The 20,343-nt window shown below is 49.9% G+C and overlaps 1 protein-coding gene across 1 annotated transcript; it reads left to right on the top strand.

Moving 5' to 3' along the window:
• The first annotated feature begins 84 nt into the window (after positions 1-84).
• Positions 85-17,583, top strand: SRM (spermidine synthase). Its single transcript, XM_081018002.1, has 8 exons — positions 85-387; positions 1,609-1,729; positions 3,017-3,109; positions 6,052-6,205; positions 7,541-7,624; positions 14,007-14,152; positions 15,519-15,641; positions 16,822-17,583. Exons 1-8 carry the CDS (start codon positions 170-172, stop codon positions 16,837-16,839), a joined length of 957 nt encoding a protein of 318 aa, XP_080874128.1. The 5' UTR covers positions 85-169; the 3' UTR covers positions 16,840-17,583.
• Positions 17,584-20,343: the final 2,760 nt, after the last annotated feature.

The following is a 20,343-nucleotide window of genomic DNA, read 5'->3' as shown; positions in this document are numbered from 1 at the left end:
CGCCGGCCCCGCGGACGCGGCTCCTCATTGGCCGGCGCCGCGCTCGGGCTCGCCTCCCTTGAAGCCGCCGCTGCACCGGTTCGGCTGAGGCGTGCACAGGTGGCCTGCGCTTGCGGAGGCGAGGCGGAGCGGAGGGGCAGCCGCTTCGCCTTGCCCAGTTCGGCCGGCCATGGAGCTTGGCCTGGGAGGAAGAGGAGGAGGAGGAAGGAGGGCAGCAGCAGCGGGAGGGGAGGCGGAGGAGGAGGCGGCAGCCCCAGCAGCCGTCATCCAAGAGGGTTGGTTCCGCGAGACGTGCAGCCTCTGGCCCGGGCAGGCCCTCTCTCTGCAAGTCCAGGAGGTCCTGCATCACCAGCGGTCGCCCTTCCAGGAGATCCTGGTCTTCAGGAGGTAAGGGTGCGGGAGAAAGGCCAGGATGCGGGGATTGAGCACGTGAGGATGGCGTGCACGGGTGCGCTGTCCCGATCCTGTCAAAAGCACAGGGCGGGGCTGCCCTTTGGTGGCGTTCATACAGCCCACCTTTTTGTCTAAGGAGTCTTCCCACCCATCCAAGCACCCCCAGAAAAAGATCTCATTGTTTGACTCCCTGTAACAACCCCACGAGCTCACCCCATTGAGCTTTTTTGGCCAAGTGGGGCATTTGAACCTGGGTCTCAGTGGGACACCCTCCACCTGTGTTTCTCAAACTCTGGTCTGCAGCTGTTGTTGGACTGCAACTGCCATCATCCCTCATCACTGGTCCTGCCACAGTAAGGATGACGGGAGTTGTAGATGGAGACCCAAGTTTGAGAAACGCTGCCCTAAGCGCTGCCTCTCTCTCAAGGTGACTCCTTCCTGGCTGGTGGCAGCAGGTGCTGCCTTGGAATTTGACAACTGGTCCATCTAGGTCAGCGTTACCTGCACTGACTGGCAGCGGCACTGTTGGGATTCAGAGGCAGGAGTCTTGCCCAGCCCTACTTGGAGATGCAGGGGGTTGAACTTTGGGCCCTTTGTATGCAAGGCAGGTTCTATTGGGCTCTAGCCAGCTGTTAGGGATGATGGGATCTGTAGTTCAACATCTGGAGGGCTGTATCTTCATCTGCCTCTGATTTTTTTTAAAAAAGGCAGAGTTATTTTGGGGGTAGCTAGGGGCAGTGAAGGCGAGTGGCAATCTGGTTCAGGAACAGGGACCCTTTGCATCCCTATACATTGTTCAAGTTCTCAGAAGCCCCAGACAGCAGCCCCTGTCCTTGCCTTAAAGGTAGCTTAGGGGCAGTGAAGGCAAGTGATGGTCAGATTTATGATGGAGGTAACTTGGGACAGGAAAGGCAAGTGATGGCCTAGTTCAGGAACAGGGACCCTTTGCGCCTCTATAGGTTGTTAGATTCCCAGTTCTCACCAGCCTCAGCCAGCATGGCCAGAGGTCCCTGTCCTTGCATTAAAGGCAGCTTAGGGACAGTGAAGGCAACTGATGGCCTACTTCAGGGATGCAGAAATTGTGGCAATCCAGGTATTGTCCCTGGAGCTCTGCAACGTTGGTGTTCAGGGACTTAAAGGGGCATATTTTGGAGACCGTACACCTTTGCCCTGCTATTCACACCCATCATTTCCCCTGCTCTCTTCTTCCTCTAGCAAAACATACGGGAACGTCTTGGTCCTTGATGGCGTTATCCAGTGCACAGAGAGGGATGAGTTTTCGTACCAGGAAATGATTGCTAATCTTCCCTTGTGCAGTCACCCAAACCCACAGAAGGTAAGCCTCGTCCTGTCGTCCTCCTGGGGGATCCATCTCTGGACATGATCCTATGAAGAACTTTGCTGGATTAGGTCCTCTAGGCCAGCACCCGCCCCCTTTTTTGTTACCTGCATATTTTGCCACATTTGATTCTTTGGGCTGTCTCCAACTAAGTCCTACTGGAGAGCAGACCTGCTGAAATTAATGGGCCCAATTTAGTCACGTCCATTGACTTCAATGAGTCTGCTGTGTATAGGGCTAGCACTGGATCCAACCCTTTGTTAATTTTTGTTGGCCGGCCATTAGCTTTTAGGGTTACATGTAAATGTAAAAGGTAAAGGACCCCTGGACGGTTAAGCCCAGTCAAAGGCGACTATGGGGTTGTGGTGCTCATCTCGCTTTCAGGCTAAGGGAGCCGGCGTTTGTCTACAGACAGCTTTCCCAGTCATGTGGCCAGCAGGACTAAACCGCTTTTGGTGCAACGGAACACCGTGACAGAAACCAGAGCGCACAGAAACGCCATTTACCTTCCCGCCAGACTGGTACCTATTTACCTACTTGCACTGGCGTGCTTTCGAAATGCTAGGTTGGCAGGAGCTGGGACAGAGCAACAGGAGCTCACCCCATTACGGGGATTTGAACCACCGACCTCCTGATCGGCAAGCCCAAGAGGCTCAGTGGTTTAGACCACAGTGCCTCCCGTGTCCTATGGTTACATATATTCATAGTTCAACTGTAAGTTGCTTTGGGTCATTCTTTGAGAGTGGGTGGTAGGTAATCTAACTTAAGAACTAAAGAAGTAGAATATTGTAAAGTACAGAAAGAGGTGAGGGCAGGTTTCATTGCTTAGATTAATGACCATATGACTTGACAGAAGGGAAGGTTGCAGTTGGTCAGGGGTGGGGATCCTAGATTCATAGAATTGTAGAGTTGGAAGGGACCCTGAAGATCATCTGCTCCAACCCCCTGCAATGCAGGAATCTCAACTAAAGAATCTCTGACCACACACCCTCTCTGCTTTGCACCCTCCTTCCATGTTTTTGCCTAGCTGGAATATGTCCTTGTCCTTGGACCATGACTATGCTTGCTTGTTTGAATGGAGGGCAGAGAGGGGTGTGTGAGTGGAGTGGGGAAACTAGCCTACTGTCCAAAGGTAAAATTCGCATTCGTTGCTCCACCCACTTTTGCTTCTGGCCCCACCCACCACTGGCACGTGGCCCCCGAAAGGGAACACGGCCCTCGTCTAGGGGGGTGAATGGGTGGGCGTTCTCAGAGCAAAGTAACAGTGCCGTCTCCACTACACAGGTGCTCATCATCGGGGGCGGCGATGGAGGAGTCTTGCGGGAAGTGGTCAAGCACCCCTCCGTGGAGTCCGTAATACAGTGCGAAATTGACGAGGTAACAAAGTTAGTTCTGCTTATGGATCGTTGCCTGTCAAATGGGATTCCCTCAAACTGTGATTCTCAGCCTGCAGTCCACGACATGAAATTTAAAATTGCACGGCATCTCCCACGACACATTTATGATTGCTACAACAAGGGGGTCTGTTTGGTTGACCAGTAAATTGGTGGCCAGTGGTCCGCCAAGACCCCTGGCAGTTTCCAAGAGGTCCTCCGGCAGCGGGGTGGGGTGATGGGAAACCAGTAACAGAAAATTTAGAAGGATTTGACCTCAAGAGCTCACAATGGGTGAGAGCCAAGGTTAGGTTTGATAGAATTGTAGCATTGGAAGGGACCCTGACGGTCATCTAGTCCAACCCTCTGCAATGCAGGAATCACTGCTAGAGCATCCATGACAGATGGCCACCCAACCTCTGCTTGAAAACCTCCAAGGAAGGGGGAGAGTCCACCACCTTCCCATGGAGCCAGTAGACCCGTTTGAAATAAATAAATGAAGATGACTAACTTTGGTTCATAAATTTCAATTGGCCTAGGGCTTCGCTGGCTGCAAGCCAAAGTTTTTGTGTTAGTAGCCTAATTTCTTTCCTCTTGCCCAAGCTCTGAGGGCGTTGGCTGTCCTTGCCTGGTACATTTCGGAGCTCTTTGACAGGATAAAAGCAATTATCAACCTATCCTTTCCCTGGGGCTATGATTTCTTAACCGCCTTCCTTATTAAAGACCTACTTCCTTGTCCTCTAGTTGTGAAAAATTATAGACTTGTAGGACTGAAGGAAACTATGCAGCTTATCTTGTCAAACGACCTGCAGGGCAGGAATCTTTTTGCCCAGCATGGGGCTCAAGCCCTCAACCCTGAGATTTAAGAGTCTCATTCATGCTCTACCGACTGAACTCAAGGGGGGCGGGTACCACCTCCTCCTCCACCCAACCTTGGAAGGTTTTTTGGGGTTTTTTGCAAGATGAGGCAGAGAGAGAAAAATGCATTTTGCATCATGCTAATGAAATCTTGCCAGGGCAAAGTCGGCAGGAATCCAAATTGGGGGTGGGGGTGGCAGGTTTGCACAGGTAGCAGCTGCAACAAAATGCTGCAGTACAAATCAGAAATTAAGGTCACAATGGATATGGTTTGAAGAATATATAAGCAAACACTTCTCCGAAGATAGCATGCTGATATGTTTAGACTAAGTTGTAAAGTTGACCTAGAAAAAAATAACAGTTTAATAAGAGAAGTAAGGTAGAGATACATGAATTGCAATGCAAATAAGAACTTTAAAGTAATAAAGATGACGAGCACTGGCAGAGGGAAGTCACATGGGTGTTTACCTATTTTATGTATTTTTCTTTTTCCTTTACCTTTTCTTTTTTTGTCTGTAAGTGTATGTACATTATTGTTATGTATGTATGTATGTACAGTGGTACCTCCGGTTACAGACACTTCAGGTTACAGACTCTGCTAACCCAGAAATAGTACCTCGGGTTAAGAACTTTGCTTCAGGATGCGAACAGAAATCGTGCAGTGGCAGCGGGAGGCCCCATTAGCTAAAGTGGTACCTCAGGTTAAGAACAGTTTCAGGTTAAGAACAGACCTCCAGAACGAATTAAGTTCTTAACCCGAGGTACCACTGTATGTATGTCTAAATCAGTGTTCCCCAACCTTGGGCCTCCAGCTGTTTTATACTACAATTCCCATCATCCTTGACCACTGGTCTTGCTAGCGAGGGATGATGGGAGTTGTAGTCCAAAAAACAGCTGGAGGCCCAAGGTTGGGGAACACTGGTCTAAATAATAATAATAAAAATGCTGCAGTACTGCTTTTCAGTCCCTAACAGGAGCGTTTGTGTTCAGAGTTCCTCCAAAAATGCAAAGCAGGCCAGCGGAGCCTTTCCTCCCCATCCCAGGTCTGGTTACTTCTACAGCCGACATTCCTTGGAGATGCAAGGTACCTTGCCTCAATGGGAGGAGATAAGCTGAACCACTTTCATTTGGGATTTCGTTAAATCCCCAAACTTCTCTACGTGCTTCTGAATTCTCCCCAGCAGCCCCGAAACCTTCCTCTCTGTTCCCCATGGTCCTGACTTGGCTCTCCGATCCGAATAGGGGTCTCCTAACAACTCTCTGCACCTTTCACAAACTACAGTTCCCAGGATGCTTTGGGAGAAGCCATGACTATTTAAAGTGGTATGATGCGGCCTAGAATGTGTCGTGTGGACAGGACCCAAGTGTGGTTTCCAGTGATTGATTTATTCCAGTGGTTTTAGTGATTTATTACTGTTATTTATTTAAGGCAATTTCCCTGCCTAAAATCCTGTTCTTCATCCAACCCAAGCTCATGGAATCTCAGCTTGGAGTCTTAGCACAAAAGGAAAAGGGGATAGGGAAGGGGGAGGGGGAGGAAGAAAGCAAATTCGGGCGCGTTTATTAATTTATGATACTTGCTTTTGTTCATTTTTCTTACTGTACACCTATGACTTGATGGGAGGTTTGCCATCTACCGTATTTTTCGCTCTATAAGACGCACTTTGCCCCTCCTAAAAAGTAAGGGGAAATGTGTGTGCGTCTTATGGAGCGAATGCAGGCTGCGCAGCTTTCGCTGAAGCCAGGAGAGCAAGAGGGATCGATCCCTCTTGCTCTCCTGGCTTCAGGGATAGCTGCCCGAAGCTTCCTAAGCGCAGCAGAGTGCTCCTCCCACTGAAGAGGCACAGTGCAGAGAGAGGGAAAGCTGCGCAGCGCCCCTTCAGTGAAGCGGGAGGAAAAACTTTGCTGTGGAGAGGCGCTGAGCAGAGAGGGAGAGAACATTTTTTGTCTTGTTCTCCTTTAAAACTAGGTGCGTCTTATGGTCGGGTGGGTCTTATAGATCAAAAAATACGGTAAATGTGTGGTTTATCAATTGGGCAAGTAAATAGAAAAAACTTTTTCTTTCTCTTTTTCTTTTTTTGGGGGCAGGATGTGATCCAAGCATCTAAGAAGTACCTCCCAGGGATGGCTGTGGGATATTCCAGCCCGAAACTCACCTTGCATGTTGGGGACGGCTTTGAATTCATGAAGCAGAACCAGGAGGCTTTTGATGTGATAATCACAGACTCTTCCGACCCCATGGGTGAGTGCAGATTGGCGGAGGGGATCTTGACCGGCGACTGTGATTGGATCGTGAATCTTGTGTGCCTGCTGGGGTTCTTGGGGTTGACCTGGAGGCTGCAGCTTGTACAGATCACACACCTAGGTGGCTTGTGGGGGCAAATGACTTCTGGGATTAGCACTGTCAGCCGGTCCACTTCCAGGTCAGTTTCAAGGTGTTGGAGGTCCTTATACAGCTCAGGAGCAGGTGACATGAGAGACAGCCTTATGCACCCAGCAAATCACTGCGGTCTGCAGGAAAGCTTTCTCTGCCAGTTCCAAAAATCCCTGAATCCTTCGTGGGAACTCCTAGTCAACACGATGACCATATACATACGTAATAGACAATCTTTATAGAATTTCTACAAACCATAACAAGTTCAAAATGAAATATTTAGTTTCAAAGTCTCTGAAAGATTGTCTGTTACGTATGTATATATGGTCATCGTGTTGCCTAGACATTGTTGACGTTCTCTTTGCAACCCGGGTTTGTTTGGATACTTGTGGGAACTGTCCCTGTCGCTGCCCCTGTTATCTTTCAGGTGGTTTTTGGTTTTTGGGCAATATTAAGCAGTACAGTGGTACCTCAGGTTACATACACTTCAGGTTACATACGCTTCAGGTTACAGACTCCGCTAACCCAGAAATAATACTTCGGGTTAAGAACTTTGCTTCAGGATGAGAACAGAAATTGTGCTCCGGCTGCGTGGCAGCAGCAGGAGGCCCCCCATTAGTTAAAGTGCTGCTTCAGGTTAAGAACAGTTTCAGGTTAAGAACGGACCTCCAGAACGAATTAAGTACGTAACCAGAGGTACCACTGTATGTAAATGCTTTTGGCTCAAAAGAAAAAGAGAAGAGGAGAAGCAAATTCAGACACTCTGATTAAAGGTAAAGGCAAAGGGACCCCTGACCGTTAGGTCCAGTCGCGGACGACTCTGGGGCACTCATCTTGCTTTACTGGCCGAGGGAGCCAAAGTTTGTCTGCAGACAGTTTTTCCGGGTCATGTGGCCAGCATGACTAAGCCACTTCTGATGAACCAGAGCAACGCACGGAAATGCCGTTTACATTCCCGCCGGAGCGGTACCTATTGATCTACCTGCACTTTGACATGCTTTCGAACTGCTAGGTGGGATTAGTGTCGGATAAATGCTCTTGTTTGTTTGTTAGGTGGGAGGTTTGCCCTCAAAGGTATGGCTTGCAGATTGGGTGAATAAATGGATGAATGCAGTTTTGCAGGGTGTGATCCAAGCAATCCCAGAAATACCTCCCAGGTATTTTCATACTGAACCCTCCCTGGTGCTGTTCCTTCCCCTCCAGGTCCTGCAGAAAGCCTCTTCAAAGAATCCTACTACCAGCTGATGAAGACAGCTCTGCGGGAAGACGGCATTCTCTGCTGCCAAGGTGAGGGACAGCCGAAATAGCCTGTGTGCTGATGACCAGTTGGAGGCACTGAGCACATTTCCGAAGTGTTGGGTTTCCCCCCACGCCTCCTTTTTTTCTTAAAAAAAAAAGCAGGTGTGATGGGACGATGAGCTGCTTGTGTGTAAAATCCTAGTCCCTCAGAGTTTGGTCAAGTTTGCAAACCTCTGTCTGTAACGGAGCCCCTTAAACATGGCTCCGTCAGTCGCTGGCAGATTCCGACAGTGGTTGCTTTCGGAATCGCTTCCAACATAAAAGCTCCTTAACGGAAACACGTCTTCTGGACTCTCTGCGTGACAGTTTCCGGCGAGGAGTGGGTGTCCCTACAGGAGGTCCTGAAACCTCCCCACTGTTTTCGCTGGAAGTGTCTCTGAGCCATCCCTCCAGCTCCCTTTCCCTCAGCTCAGCTCCTCTCCCCCTACTGGTTCCCTCTTCAGCTGCTGAGTCTCTCCCAACCTGTGTGAGCCCTTTCACTTCCCTTCCTTCCGATGGCAGTTCCCTGACATCCACCTCCCCTCCAGGGCCCCCTTCATCCCCTCTCGCCCCCTCCTCTACGGGCGGTGAGGAGGCAAAACCCCGGAATGAACTTCCTTCATCTTCCGATGTCCCGAACACTTCTCTCCACCTGTTGCGGTTCCTGGTCTCGAAGTACTCCTCCTCCTCAGAGTCCATCTCCCCTTCCCCTTCCGATTCCGAGAATCCTTCCAACTCCTCCTCCTCATCGGTGGTCCCAAAGTATTCCCTCCGGAACCTCTCCACAGGCTGAGGTTTCCTTGGGAACCTTTGATGGAACGTTTCTATCAATACCTCGTCATTGATATCTTCTGCCATTACCCAAGTGTTTTCTGACTCCGGTTCTCCTTCCCACGCTACCAAATACTCCACCTGATCCCCCTTCCATCTGGCGTCGAGGATTTCTGCCACATGGCTGCTGCATTCCCTTTCTTCTATGACCGGTCCCCGAGTGGCCATCCCTTCTCGTCCCCCCTCATACGGTGACAGTAACGACCTGTGAAATACTGGGTGCAGTTTCATGTGGTTGGGTAACCGGAGCCTGAAAGCCACTGGGTTGACCTGTTGAATGACCTCAAAGGGACCCAATCTCCTGGGTCTTAATTTCTTACAACCTCCTTTGAACGGCAACCCTTGGGTTGACAGCCACACCCTATCTCCCACCCTTATGGTTTCACCTTCCCTTCGGTTCTTGTCTGCCTGCCTCTTGTATTCTTCCTTCGCCCTTTCTAAGTTGAGTTGGAGCTGACGATGGATTGCTTCCATTTCTTCTACAAAATGCTCGGCTGCCGGGACACCCCATCTCTCCCCTTCTCCCCCTGGGAAAGCCCTGGGATGACACCCATAATTAGCCAAGAAGGGGCTCATCCCTGTGGACACATTCTCGGCATTGTTGTAGGCAAATTCCGCCAGCGCCAACTTTTCTACCCAGTCATTCTCTCTGTCATTGACATAACACCTCAGGTATTGCTGGAGGACCCCGTTTGCTCTTTCCGCCTGCCCGTTGGTTTCAGGGTGCCGGGCAGTCGAAAAGTTGACCTCCACCTGCAGTAAGCTCATGAGCTTCCTCCAGAACCTGGAAGTAAATTGTTTTCCTCGGTCTGAGACCACCCTCAATGGCACCCCGTGCAACCTAAAAATGTGTTCTACAAATAACTTCGCTGTCTCTTCCGCCGTGACTGCATGCGAGCAGGCTACAAAGTGGCACATCTTTGTTAGTAGGTCTACCACCACCATGATGGCTGTTTTCCCCTTGGACTTCGGCAGATCAGTCATAAAATCTATCGACACTGCCTCCCAAGGTCGTTCTGGGGTTGGTAAGGGTTCTAATAGCCCCGCCGGTGCCCGCCTCTCCCCTTTGGCTCGCTGGCATTGCTCACACCCTCTTACATACTCCCGTACATCTTCCCTCACCTTAGGCCACCAAAATTCCCTGGTGACCAACCACCTGGTTTTGTGTTGTCCAAAATGCCCCGCCGTGGGGCTGTCGTGCAACTGCTTGAGTACCCTCCCCCTTAAGTCTCCTTCAGGGATATACAGTGCCCCTTTGTAATACAAAGCTCCATTTCTTTCCTCGAAACCCCCTGGTTCCTCTCCCTCACCCCTAAGACCTCTGAGCTTATTCTGGGCGTATTCATCATTCTCTGTTTCCTCTACCAGTTCTCTTTGTCCCACCAATGCCGCCCCACACACCCAGCGGTCCTCTGGAATGACATGTCTCTCTTCGGGTGCTCCCTCCCCCTCCAAATATTCAGGTTTGCGTGAGAGAGCGTCCGCCCTAATGTTCTCTGGGCCTGGCACGTAACAAATCTCAAAGTTAAATTTGGAGAACTCCTGGGCCCATCTCACTTGCCGTTGGTTGAGCACTCGTGCCGTCCTCCAATACTCTAGGTTCTTGTGGTCAGTGCACACTTGCACCTTATGTTGTGCGCCAATTAGCAGGTGCCTCCATCTCCGGAACGCCTCATGAATGGCTAGTAGTTCTCGGTCATACACCGTGTAGTTCCTCTCGGATTTGTTCAGCTTTCGCGAAAAAAAGGCACACGGTCTCCACTCTGACTCCTCCTTCCCTGGCTGCAGAAGCACCGCCCCAATAGCTCTGTCTGATGCGTCAGTTTCCACTCTCATCGGTTTTTGTAAATCCACATGCAGGAGTTGTTGTTCCGAGGCGAAGGCCCTTTTTAGTTCCTCAAATGCTCGCTCCGCCTCCTCAGTCCAAACGAACTTCTTCTTACTGCTGAGACAGTCCGTAATGGGCGCCGTCAGGTGGGCAAAGTTTCGGATGAACTTACGATAGAAGTTCCCAAATCCTAGGAACCTCTGCACATCCTTCCTTGTTTTGGGTGTTTTCCATTCCAGCACCGCCTGGACCTTGCCGGGATCCATGGCCAATCCCTTGTCTGACAGGCGATACCCCAGGAATTCCACCTCCTTGGTATGAAACTGACACTTCTCCAGTTTCACCCACAGCTGGTTGGCTTGCAGCCTGCTCAACACTTCTCTGACGTCTCTCACATGCTGCTCCTCATTCTCAGAATACACCAACACGTCGTCTAAGAAGGCCACACAATTCTTGTAAAGCAAAGGCCCCAGGACGTGGTTCATAAACGATTGAAAGCACGCGGAGCCTCCTTGTAGGCCGAAGGGCATAACTAAATATTCAAATGCCCCCAAAGGGGTGAACATGGTGGTTTTCCATTCATCCCCCTTCCTTATTCGTATCAGGTTGTACGCCCCCCTTAGGTCCAGTTTAGTAAAAATCTTTCCCTTCCTGACCCTTGTCAAAATGTCGTCAATCCTGGGCATAGGGAAAGCCACTGGTTCTGACACTGCATTTAAGGCCCTGAAGTCACACACAAGCCTCGGCTTGTTCGTGTTTTTTTTATCCACAAAAAACACTGGGCTGCCCCCCACCGCCCTGGACTCTCTGATGAACCCTCTCTTCAGGTTCTTGTCAATGAACTCTCTTAGCTCCTGCATCTCTCTGTCTGACATGGCGTACAGCTTGCCTACAGGGAGCTGTGCCCCAGGGAGTAAATTGATTTGACAGTCAAAGGGTCTATGCGGGGGTAGTTGGTCAGCTTCCCTTTCGCTGAAGACGTCGCGGAGATCTGCGTATTGTCGTGGTACCTTCACGTTCTCCGTTACTTCAGTCCCTGCTAGGGTGGCTTGGGCCCCTGCCAAACCCTTTCCCTCTTTGCAGTGTTCTAAGCAATGTGCTGAACCAAAAGAAACCACTCTCTGATGCCAGCCCACCAGCGGATCATGTAACGCTAGCCAGCTCATCCCCAATATAATGGGAGCTCCTCCCAAGGTGGCCACATTAAACGCTATCAGTTCGGTGTGCCTTGCCACCTTCATTATCATTGGGACGGTCTGCAAGCTGACTTCTCCTCCCAACAGCTCCCTGCCATCGATCGTGGTCACCTGCAGGGGGTTGCTTAAAGGGATCGTCTGTATCTGGTGTTCAGCTGCAAACTCTTTGCTCATGAAATTGCAGGAGCTGCCTGAGTCCAACAGCGCCTTTATCTTTAGAGGGTGTCCGTTTGGCAGCTCTAGCGCCACTTCTATCACTAGGGCGGGTTTAGGAGGTTCTGGCGTGGGCACTTTCACTGCTCTTTGGCCTGGCTGCTGTGCCCCGACGGTGGCAGCCAGGCGTTGGCTTTTACTTGCTTCGGTATTTCTTCCTCTCTTCCCTCCACAGCTCCTACCATCCCTTGCCATTCCTTCCTCTGGGGGCAGACTCTGGCAAAGTGACCTGGCTGTTGGCAGAGATAGCATTTCCGGGCGCCTTTTCCCTCCTTCTTTCCCCCCTCACTGGGCTTTGAAACTGCGCGCGCGCGCGCTGTTCCGATTTCCATCGGCTCTGCCGGCGGGAAAGTTGGCTCTGGAATGTCTGGAATGCGGAACTCCTTCCAACGTTCCCCCTTCCCTTCCCGCCTCTCCAATGCTCTCGCCTCCTGGCGCGCTCCTATGGTCAGCGCTGATTTGGTCAGCTGGTCCATAGACTCCGCCCTGGGCGCCCGGGAAAGTTCGTCTTTCACAGCCGAAGAAAGCCCTTCTTCAAAGAGCATTTGAATGGGTTCCGCCGATAGATCCCACCCCAATTTATGGATCAACATGGTGAACTCAGTCCAGTACTCACGGACAGATCGGCTCCCCTGTTTGCAAGCCATTAACTGTCTGCGGACCACTCCCTGTTCAATATCGCTGGAAAACATCAGATCCATGGCGCGAAAGAACTTCATCGTGTCCTTTAGGACGTCACTATTCGCTGCCATCAGGGGTCTAACCCAGTCTCTCGCCCCCTTTTCAAGATGCCCAATCACGAAAGCCACTCGTGATTCCTCGTCAGGGAATTCATCAAACTGCAGATTGAGGGCATATTGCATCTCTGTCCGAAAGCCATGATAGTCTTTGGGCTCCCCCCCAAACTTCTGCACCAATCCTGGTACCTTTCTGACGAGCTGGGTGTCTTTCCCCTTTTTGTCTGCATCCTGAGCCCTCCTCTCCTCAAGCCTCGCCGTCTGCAGCGCTAGCTGGACCTCCAACACCCGGTACCTTTCTTCCAGGCTTGGACCCGCTCCAGCTCCTGCTTCTCCGGTTCCGGCTGGGTTGCTCATGATGCCTTCTCCTGCACAAGCTGCTCACGAAGACTGTCGGAATGCTGTGATGGGACGATGAGCTGCTTGTGTGTAAAATCCTAGTCCCTCAGAGTTTGGTCAAGTTTGCAAACCTCTGTCTGTAACGGAGCCCCTTAAACATGGCTCCGTCAGTCGCTGGCAGATTCCGACAGTGGTTGCTTTCGGAATCGCTTCCAACATAAAAGCTCCTTAACGGAAACACGTCTTCTGGACTCTCTGCGTGACAGTTTCCGGCGAGGAGTGGGTGTCCCTACAGGAGGTCCTGAAACCTCCCCACTGTTTTCGCTGGAAGTGTCTCTGAGCCATCCCTCCAGCTCCCTTTCCCTCAGCTCAGCTCCTCTCCCCCTACTGGTTCCCTCTTCAGCTGCTGAGTCTCTCCCAACCTGTGTGAGCCCTTTCACTTCCCTTCCTTCCGATGGCAGTTCCCTGACAGCAGGGATGGAAAGTCTGGTGCCCCCTAGATCAGGGGTCCCCCTACTCAGGTCCATGAGCTTCATTCAGGTGGTCCGCAGCACGCCCACAGTAAATACTCATATTGGGTTTTAATTGTGTTTGTATTTCTTCCTGTATTATTTTTCATTCTATTGCAGTTCAAACTGACGCAGCCATTTTAATAAGTAATGGGGGAAATTTATAATTTATCTTAAAAACCATTGTATACAGTTAAAATCATTAGTAGGGTTGGAATAACATTTGTAGTTTAATGGTGAATTTTGGACACAGCGGAGAGGTAAAAGATTTGGATTGCTGTAAAAGATGCAGGAGGAAATGATTAACAACAGGACCCACAAAGGGGAGATTCTTTGGAATCTTGTTTCTATGTTGTATGTTGGATATGGGACTGTAAATCTGAAAACCAACCAAATACATACATACATACGGAACAAAAATGCAATATGTAAGAAATGAAGCAAGGTATAAAAGTACAAATTGAAATACCTTGCTGCATTTAACACAGCGTATCAGGGTTGCTGCAACAGCCCAAAAAATAATGTAGGGCCTTCTCAGTGGTGGCACACGTGCAGTGGAATGCCCTTTCAGGTTTCTGGGTGGTCCAGCTCAGATCTAGTTCTTTGGAAGCCTGCCCCCTAGTGCCTGAGAGGTGGAAGGGCCGCAGATTCTTGGCTAACCAAATACCAGCTCTTCTTTCCCCCAGCTACCCAGGAAGGCTTTGATAACGCCCCTCTCCACATTTGTCTCTCTGCCAGGCGAATGCCAGTGGCTGCACCTGGACCTCATTAAGGAGATGCGCCAGTTCTGCAAGTCGCTGTTCCCCGTGGTCGAGTACGCCTACTGCACCATCCCGACCTACCCCAGCGGACAGATCGGCTTCATGCTCTGCAGCAAGAATTCAGTAAGGGATATTGTCTGCTGCCTCTTTCTGTCGATCGGGGCTTGGGGAGCAGAGGCTTGCATGCCGAAGCAAGCCCTATGCAGAACATTGAAACTTAAGGGCGTGAATCAGCCCGGTCCATTAACATCACTGGGCCCGCTCTAAGTACAGTGGTACCTTGGTTCTCAAACTTAATCCGTTCCGGAAGTCCGTTCCAAAACCAAAGCATTCCAAAATTAAGGTGTGCTTTCCCATAGAAAGTAATGCAAAACAGATTACCGTATTTTTCGCCCTATAGGACGTACTTTTTCCCCTCCAAAAAGGTAGGGGAAATGTGTGTGCGTCCTATGGGGTGAATGCAGGCTTTCGCTGAAGCCTGGAGAGTGAGAGGGGTCGGTGCGCACCAACCCCTCTCGCTCTCCAGGCTTCAGGAAGCTATCTGCAAGCCTGGAGAGCCTGGCGGGAGTTCCCCCCAGGCTTGCGGATAGCAGCCTGTTCTGGGGGCTGGGGTCGGGGGAAGCCTGGGGGGGAAATATTTTTTTTCCCTTTATTTCCCCCCCCCCCCAAAAAAAAAAACTAGGTGCATCCTATGGGCCTGTGCACCCTATAGGGCGAAAAATACGGTAATCTGTTTCAGACTTTTAAAAGCAACCCCTAAAACAGCAATTTAACATGACTTTTACTATCTGACGAGACCATCGATCCATAAAATGAAAGCAATAAACAATGTACTGCAGACACAATCAATTAATAGCTGAACTAGGTTCCACACAGTCACAAAAACGAAACAAAAAGAGCCGCAAAAACAAAACCACAAAATGAATAGCAAAAACAGGCAGACCACAGCATAACACTCAAAACGGAAGTGTGGCACTTAAATTGGAAGGGTAACACTCAAAACGGAGCACGTTTGGCTTCTGAAAAATGTTCGCAAACTGGAACACTTACTTCCGGGTTTGCAGCTATTGGTTCCAAGTTGTTTGAGTACCAAGGCGTTTGAGAACCAAGGTACCATTGTAAATTTGGGTTGTGTGCAGCCCCCAAGGGACTTCTGTCTGGCTGTTGTGACTCTCTCCATTCCACACCTCTTTCTTGTGCCACTGCCTCTCGGCCTCTCCTACCTCACAGGGTTGTTGTGAAGGGGGCGGAGGAGATGCATGTAGCTCTTTGGGCTATATAAATGCAATAAATAAGGATAAAATGGGGAGAGGGAGAACCTTGAGCTCCTTTGGCAAGAAAGAGTAGGGTGGGTGCAATACAGGCAACACGCCACTGATGCGGGGATTACGATACTTATTCATCAGTAAGGCCCCCCCCATTTCTGCCCCCTTGTGGACGCAGACAGGGATGTTCCTGCAAATAAATCCAATTTTTATTCTTCCTGCAGAACACTAATTTCAGGGACCCTGTCCAACAGCTGTCCCAGAAGGAAGTGGAAGCAATGAATCTTAAGTATTACAACTCGGATGTCCACAGGGCAGCCTTTGTCCTGCCTGAATTTGCACGAAAGGTAAACCACTGGGGCTGAAATGCTGTCCTTGCAGAGTGAAGCTTTCTTTTCCTAAGCTGGGATGGGGGGAAAGCAACAGGTATTCAGAAGGATTGCTGTCTCCATTTCTTCAAGAAAAGCCACAATCACACCATACATTTAAATATGTTGTTTACTCATGTCCGACTCTTCGTGACCCCATGGACCAGAGCACGCCAGGCACTCCTGTCTTCCACTGCCTCCCGCAGTTTGGTCAAACTCATGTTCGTAGCTTCGAGAACACTGTCCAACCACCTCGTCTTCTGTCATCCCCTTCTCCTTCTGACATTTAAATTATTACCGTTAATAATGATACTAATTGTCATTCACCCAAGGTCTCAGGGCGGATTCCAACATTAAAACACAATATTAGAAACAGTTTTAAGACTACTTGCCATCACAGAAAGAAGGCAAGACCTAAAAATTACTGCACTGTGATACCACTTTTAAGTAGTCACATTTTCCCACCCCAAAGCATTCTGGGATCTGTAGTTCGTTAAGGATTCTGAGAGTTGTTAGGAGACCGCTATTCCCCTCCCAGGAACACAGGTGGCGCTGTGGGTTAAACCACAGAGCCTAGGACTTGCCGATCAGAAGGTCGGCGGTTCGAATCCCCGTGACAGGGTGAGCTCCCGTTGCTCGGTCCCTGCTCCTGCCAATCTAGTAGTTCGAAAGCACAAAAGTGTAAGTAGATAAATAGGTACCACTCCGGTGGGAAGGTAAGCGGCGTTTCCGTGCGCTGCTCTGGTTCTCCAGAAGTGGCTTAGTCATGCTGGCCACATGACCTGGAAGCTGTATGCCAGCTCCCTCGGCCAATAAAGCGAGATGAGCGCCACGACCCCAGAGTCGGCCACAACTGGACCTAATGGTCAGGGGTCCCTTTACCTTTACCTTTATTCCCCTCTCAGAGCTACAATTCCCAGAGTTTCCTTTGAAGAAGGATTGGTTGTGAAACTCTGGGAACCGTAATTCCTGGAGGGGAAGAGGGGGTCTCCTAACAACTCCCAGGGCCCTTAACAAACTACAGTTCCAGGAATTATTTGGGGGGAGCCATGGCTGCTTAAAGTGGCATCACATTGTTGTGGATGCGGCCATGGAAAGCCCCAAATGAGGGTCGCCCCATCCTGTTGATTATCCTCATTTTCCTTTTCCTCCCCACCAGGCTCTGAGCGCCGTGTGAGAACTCCGATGCAGATCCACCTCTGGCCTCGGATACCCCGGCGGGACGGAAAACCCCGGAAGCCTCATCCACCTAGCGGATCGTCTCTGGCGGGCGGGCGGCCTGACGTGGTCCTCGCTTGCCTTGTGGCCTCCAGCCTGCCAACTAAACATTCCTTCCAATTATGTATTTAAAAATATGACAGGACTCTGGGTTTGCACCCAACCGCAGGACCCCACTTCCAAACAACCCCCGTCCCCATCCACCTAGTTCAGGCTAAGCTGTTGGCCTATTGCTTGAACTCGTGTCTCCAACATGTGGAGCATTAATGTAGAGCCTTCAGGCGATTGCCTGCTTCCTTTTTAACACCCCCACCCTGAAAATGCTGTATTTATAACTGACAATGTATCTCCCTTTAAATTGGTTGCCATCTAGTTTGGAAGGACCAGGCACAATGGTTTGACGCTCTGCCTTTCAAGGGGGCATGAGGATTGGCATTGGGTGGGGTGGGAGCTGGCATAGTTGGATATGTTTTCTCTGCTCCCCCCCTTTTCCCTTGCCTCGCTCCCCCTTGCCCCCCACCTCCATGGAATGCCCACACGTCTTTCCTCCTTGCCTGGTCAGGTGGTTTTGGTCACCTGCCCCGACTCCTGAGCCCATCAATGGGGTCTCTTCGCGGCGTTTTAATTGGCTGAGCGCAAAAAGACCAAAGTTGTCTGTAGAGAACCGTTAACCTCTTTCTATAGTAAACGGACTCAAATAAAATTTAAGTATTGTTTTCTTAAGGGGTGGGTGGGTGAGCGTTTGAGATAAGCCCCCCTCTCTTTTCCATATGATCAGGGTGCCTTGCTTATTATGATCTTTCTGGGCCCTAACATCAGCTGGCGTCTCGAGCGAAACATTTCCAACGGCTCATCATCACCTCGGCACCCAAATTGCGGCTCTAAATCATGTTTCTTCTTTGGGGGTGGACCTAGAAATTAAGTGGGCCTCTTCCCCTCTCCCCAGTTACTAAAAGACCTAGTCCCATCAGCATTCAAGGCCTCAGCAGTAGCACCTGCCTTTGTGGGAAGAGTTAAAGGGATTTCTTAAGAGTCACAGAATAGTTGGTCCTTGAGTTCTTTCGGTACGACAACTTCCATCATCGCTGGCAGTGCCTGCTGAGGCTGATGGGAGTTCAGCTGCAGCTGGGTTGGGGGGCATTCAGCTTATCCACACGTGTCTTAAGAACTGCTGGGTTGGGGTCCGAGGATCTTTTTATCTTGTTTTAGAGCAGGTTTTCCCAAACATGGGTCTCCAGCTGTTTGGGGACCTCAGTTCCCATCATCCCTCACCACTGGTCCTGCTAGGTAGGGGTGGTGGGAGTTGCAGTCCCAAAACAGCTGGAGGAAGTTGAGGTAACCCTGTTTTAGAGCTCTGCTCATGCATCTGGTTCCCTCCCTCTTAGCAATATGTATTAGTGTCAGGTATCTATGGCCTTCCAGTTGTTGTGAGGTGCTCAACAGCCAACATGACTGTCACCTCTGCAAGAACTCTAGACCAGTTGCCCATCTCGGACCATTTATATGTGCTTGCAAAATGTCTGTTTTCAAAGGTGGTCTTGGGCTTGGAGGAGGGAATCTGTTAATATCAGCCTGTGCTTGAAAATCACCTGAAATCTGCCCTCTGATACAAGAAAGGTTTGCCCAAAGTGTTGAGTTGGCTTTGTTCTCCCCCTTTTAAAAAAATGTTGTGAAGGTGGAACAGTGCATGTATAGAACGGGGCAGAGAGAGACATTATTTCCCCTTTAGGGCATTTGCTCTGTCTAAAGCAGAGGAGAGGGAGGCTTTCCACATGCTGTTGAACTCCCATCCCTGTCAGTTGCAGCCAGCGAGGGCCAGCAATCAGTTGGGTGATGGCATTTGTAGTCCAGCAACATCTCAAGGAGCGCAGGTTCCTCCTCCCTGCCTTGTATACCTCCACCCCCATCGTTCACTGAGGTCCAGCGCCGAGGGCCTTCTGGTGGTTCCCTCCCTGCAAGAAGTGAGGTTACAGGGAACCAGGCAGAGGACCTTCTCAGTAGTGGTGCCTGCCCTGTGGAATGCCCCCTCATCAGATGTCAAGGCAATAAGCAACTATCACTTTTAAACGACACCTGAAGGCAGCCCTCTTTAGGGAAGTTTTAAATGTTTAATGCTGTATTGTGTTTTAATATTCTGTTGGGAGCCGCCCAGAGTCGCTGAGGAAACCCAGCCAGATGGGCGGGGTATAAATACTAAATAAATATTATTATTGCAAGTTGCCGTGAATGGAGGACTTGTGGCCTTCCTTTTATTGCTGGACTCTAGCTCCCATCATTCCCAGCAACCTGGGCCCAGTGGTCATGGATGATGGGAGTTGTAGTCCAGCAACATCTGAGAGGCTCACAGGGCCAGCAACAGGAGAAGCTTCCCCTCCTCCCAAAAACCCCAGCCTTTTTTCTATTCTGTTTACACTAGAACTTGGTAGTACATGTAGAGCTAACTTAATAAGAATCTCATTACTTGCATGGCTCTTGTTTTGTTTTTAAATCTAGGAATTTAGGCAGCCTCTAAATAACCAAGTCAAACTATTGGACCACCTAAGCCAGTATTGTCCACACTGATCGGCCGTGGCTCTCCAAGGGTTCAGAGAGAGAGGGCAGTTTTCCAAACCTACCTGGGATTGAACCTGGGACCTTCTGCGTGCAAAACTGGTGCTTTTCCACTAAGCTACTGCCCCCTTGGAGCCATAAGAGATGCTTCTCCTAAGGTTTTAGCTGCATCTTCAGTTTTATTATGTTCACTGGTTAGAGAGCTCTAACCTGCTTCCACTGTCTGGCAGCAGTCCAAGGAGGGAGTCTCTCTCCCAGCCCTTCCTGGACTTGAACCTGGGACCTTCTGCTTGCAAGGCGGGTGATCTGTTACTGAGCCACAGCCCTTCTCTAGTTTCTACCTGGCAGTTCTTGCCAGGAGAGAGAGAGAGAGAGAGGCAGGTGGGATGATATGCCATGAAATTTCAGTGTCAGCTCATCATGTTTCCGGTGGCGTGGGAGAGCTTGGGTACATGGGCACCAGTAGGGCAATAGCAAATTCAGAGGGGCAGGCTTCCTTTATGACACAGCCACACCCACTTCTAAGATTATACAACTAAGATTATACAACCATTTTATGCAATAATAGGAATTCGGGATGCATTGCAACTATCAGTGTAGATCTCCCATGTGTTGCCTTTCAGCTAGATCTGCCGTTTTCTGGGAACGTAGCTGGGCAAGTGATTTGGAGGGCTCCAATATCTGCTTTCGGAGTGGCTTAAGCTGTGTTTTCCTATTGTCTGTGGCAGAACATGCTACTGAAGAACCTTGAGTTTTCTTTTTTTTAATAATATTTTTTATTAATTTTCACCAAAAGAAGAATAGATAAACATTTCCACTTTACAAATTTTCTCATTTTTGGACTTCCATCAGCCATTCTGACAATCATCCGAATTAAACTTTTTAGTTACACATTTCCTACATTTCCTATTGC

This window comes from Podarcis pityusensis, assembly GCF_964106645.2.
Source record: "Podarcis pityusensis genome assembly, chromosome: 8".
NCBI lineage: Eukaryota > Metazoa > Chordata > Lepidosauria > Squamata > Lacertidae > Podarcis > Podarcis pityusensis.
This window is presented reverse-complemented; position numbering and strand designations above follow the sequence as displayed.

Coding starts and splice junctions, on each gene's coding strand:
- SRM (XM_081018002.1), top strand. CDS start 170: ATGGAGCTTGGCCTGGGAGGAAGAGGAGGAGGAGGAAGGAGGGCAGCA. Junction 7,625..14,006: donor CGGCATTCTCTGCTGCCAAG/GTGAGGGACAGC, acceptor TCTCTCTGCCAG/GCGAATGCCAGTGGCTGCAC. Junction 14,153..15,518: donor TGCTCTGCAGCAAGAATTCA/GTAAGGGATATT, acceptor TTCTTCCTGCAG/AACACTAATTTCAGGGACCC.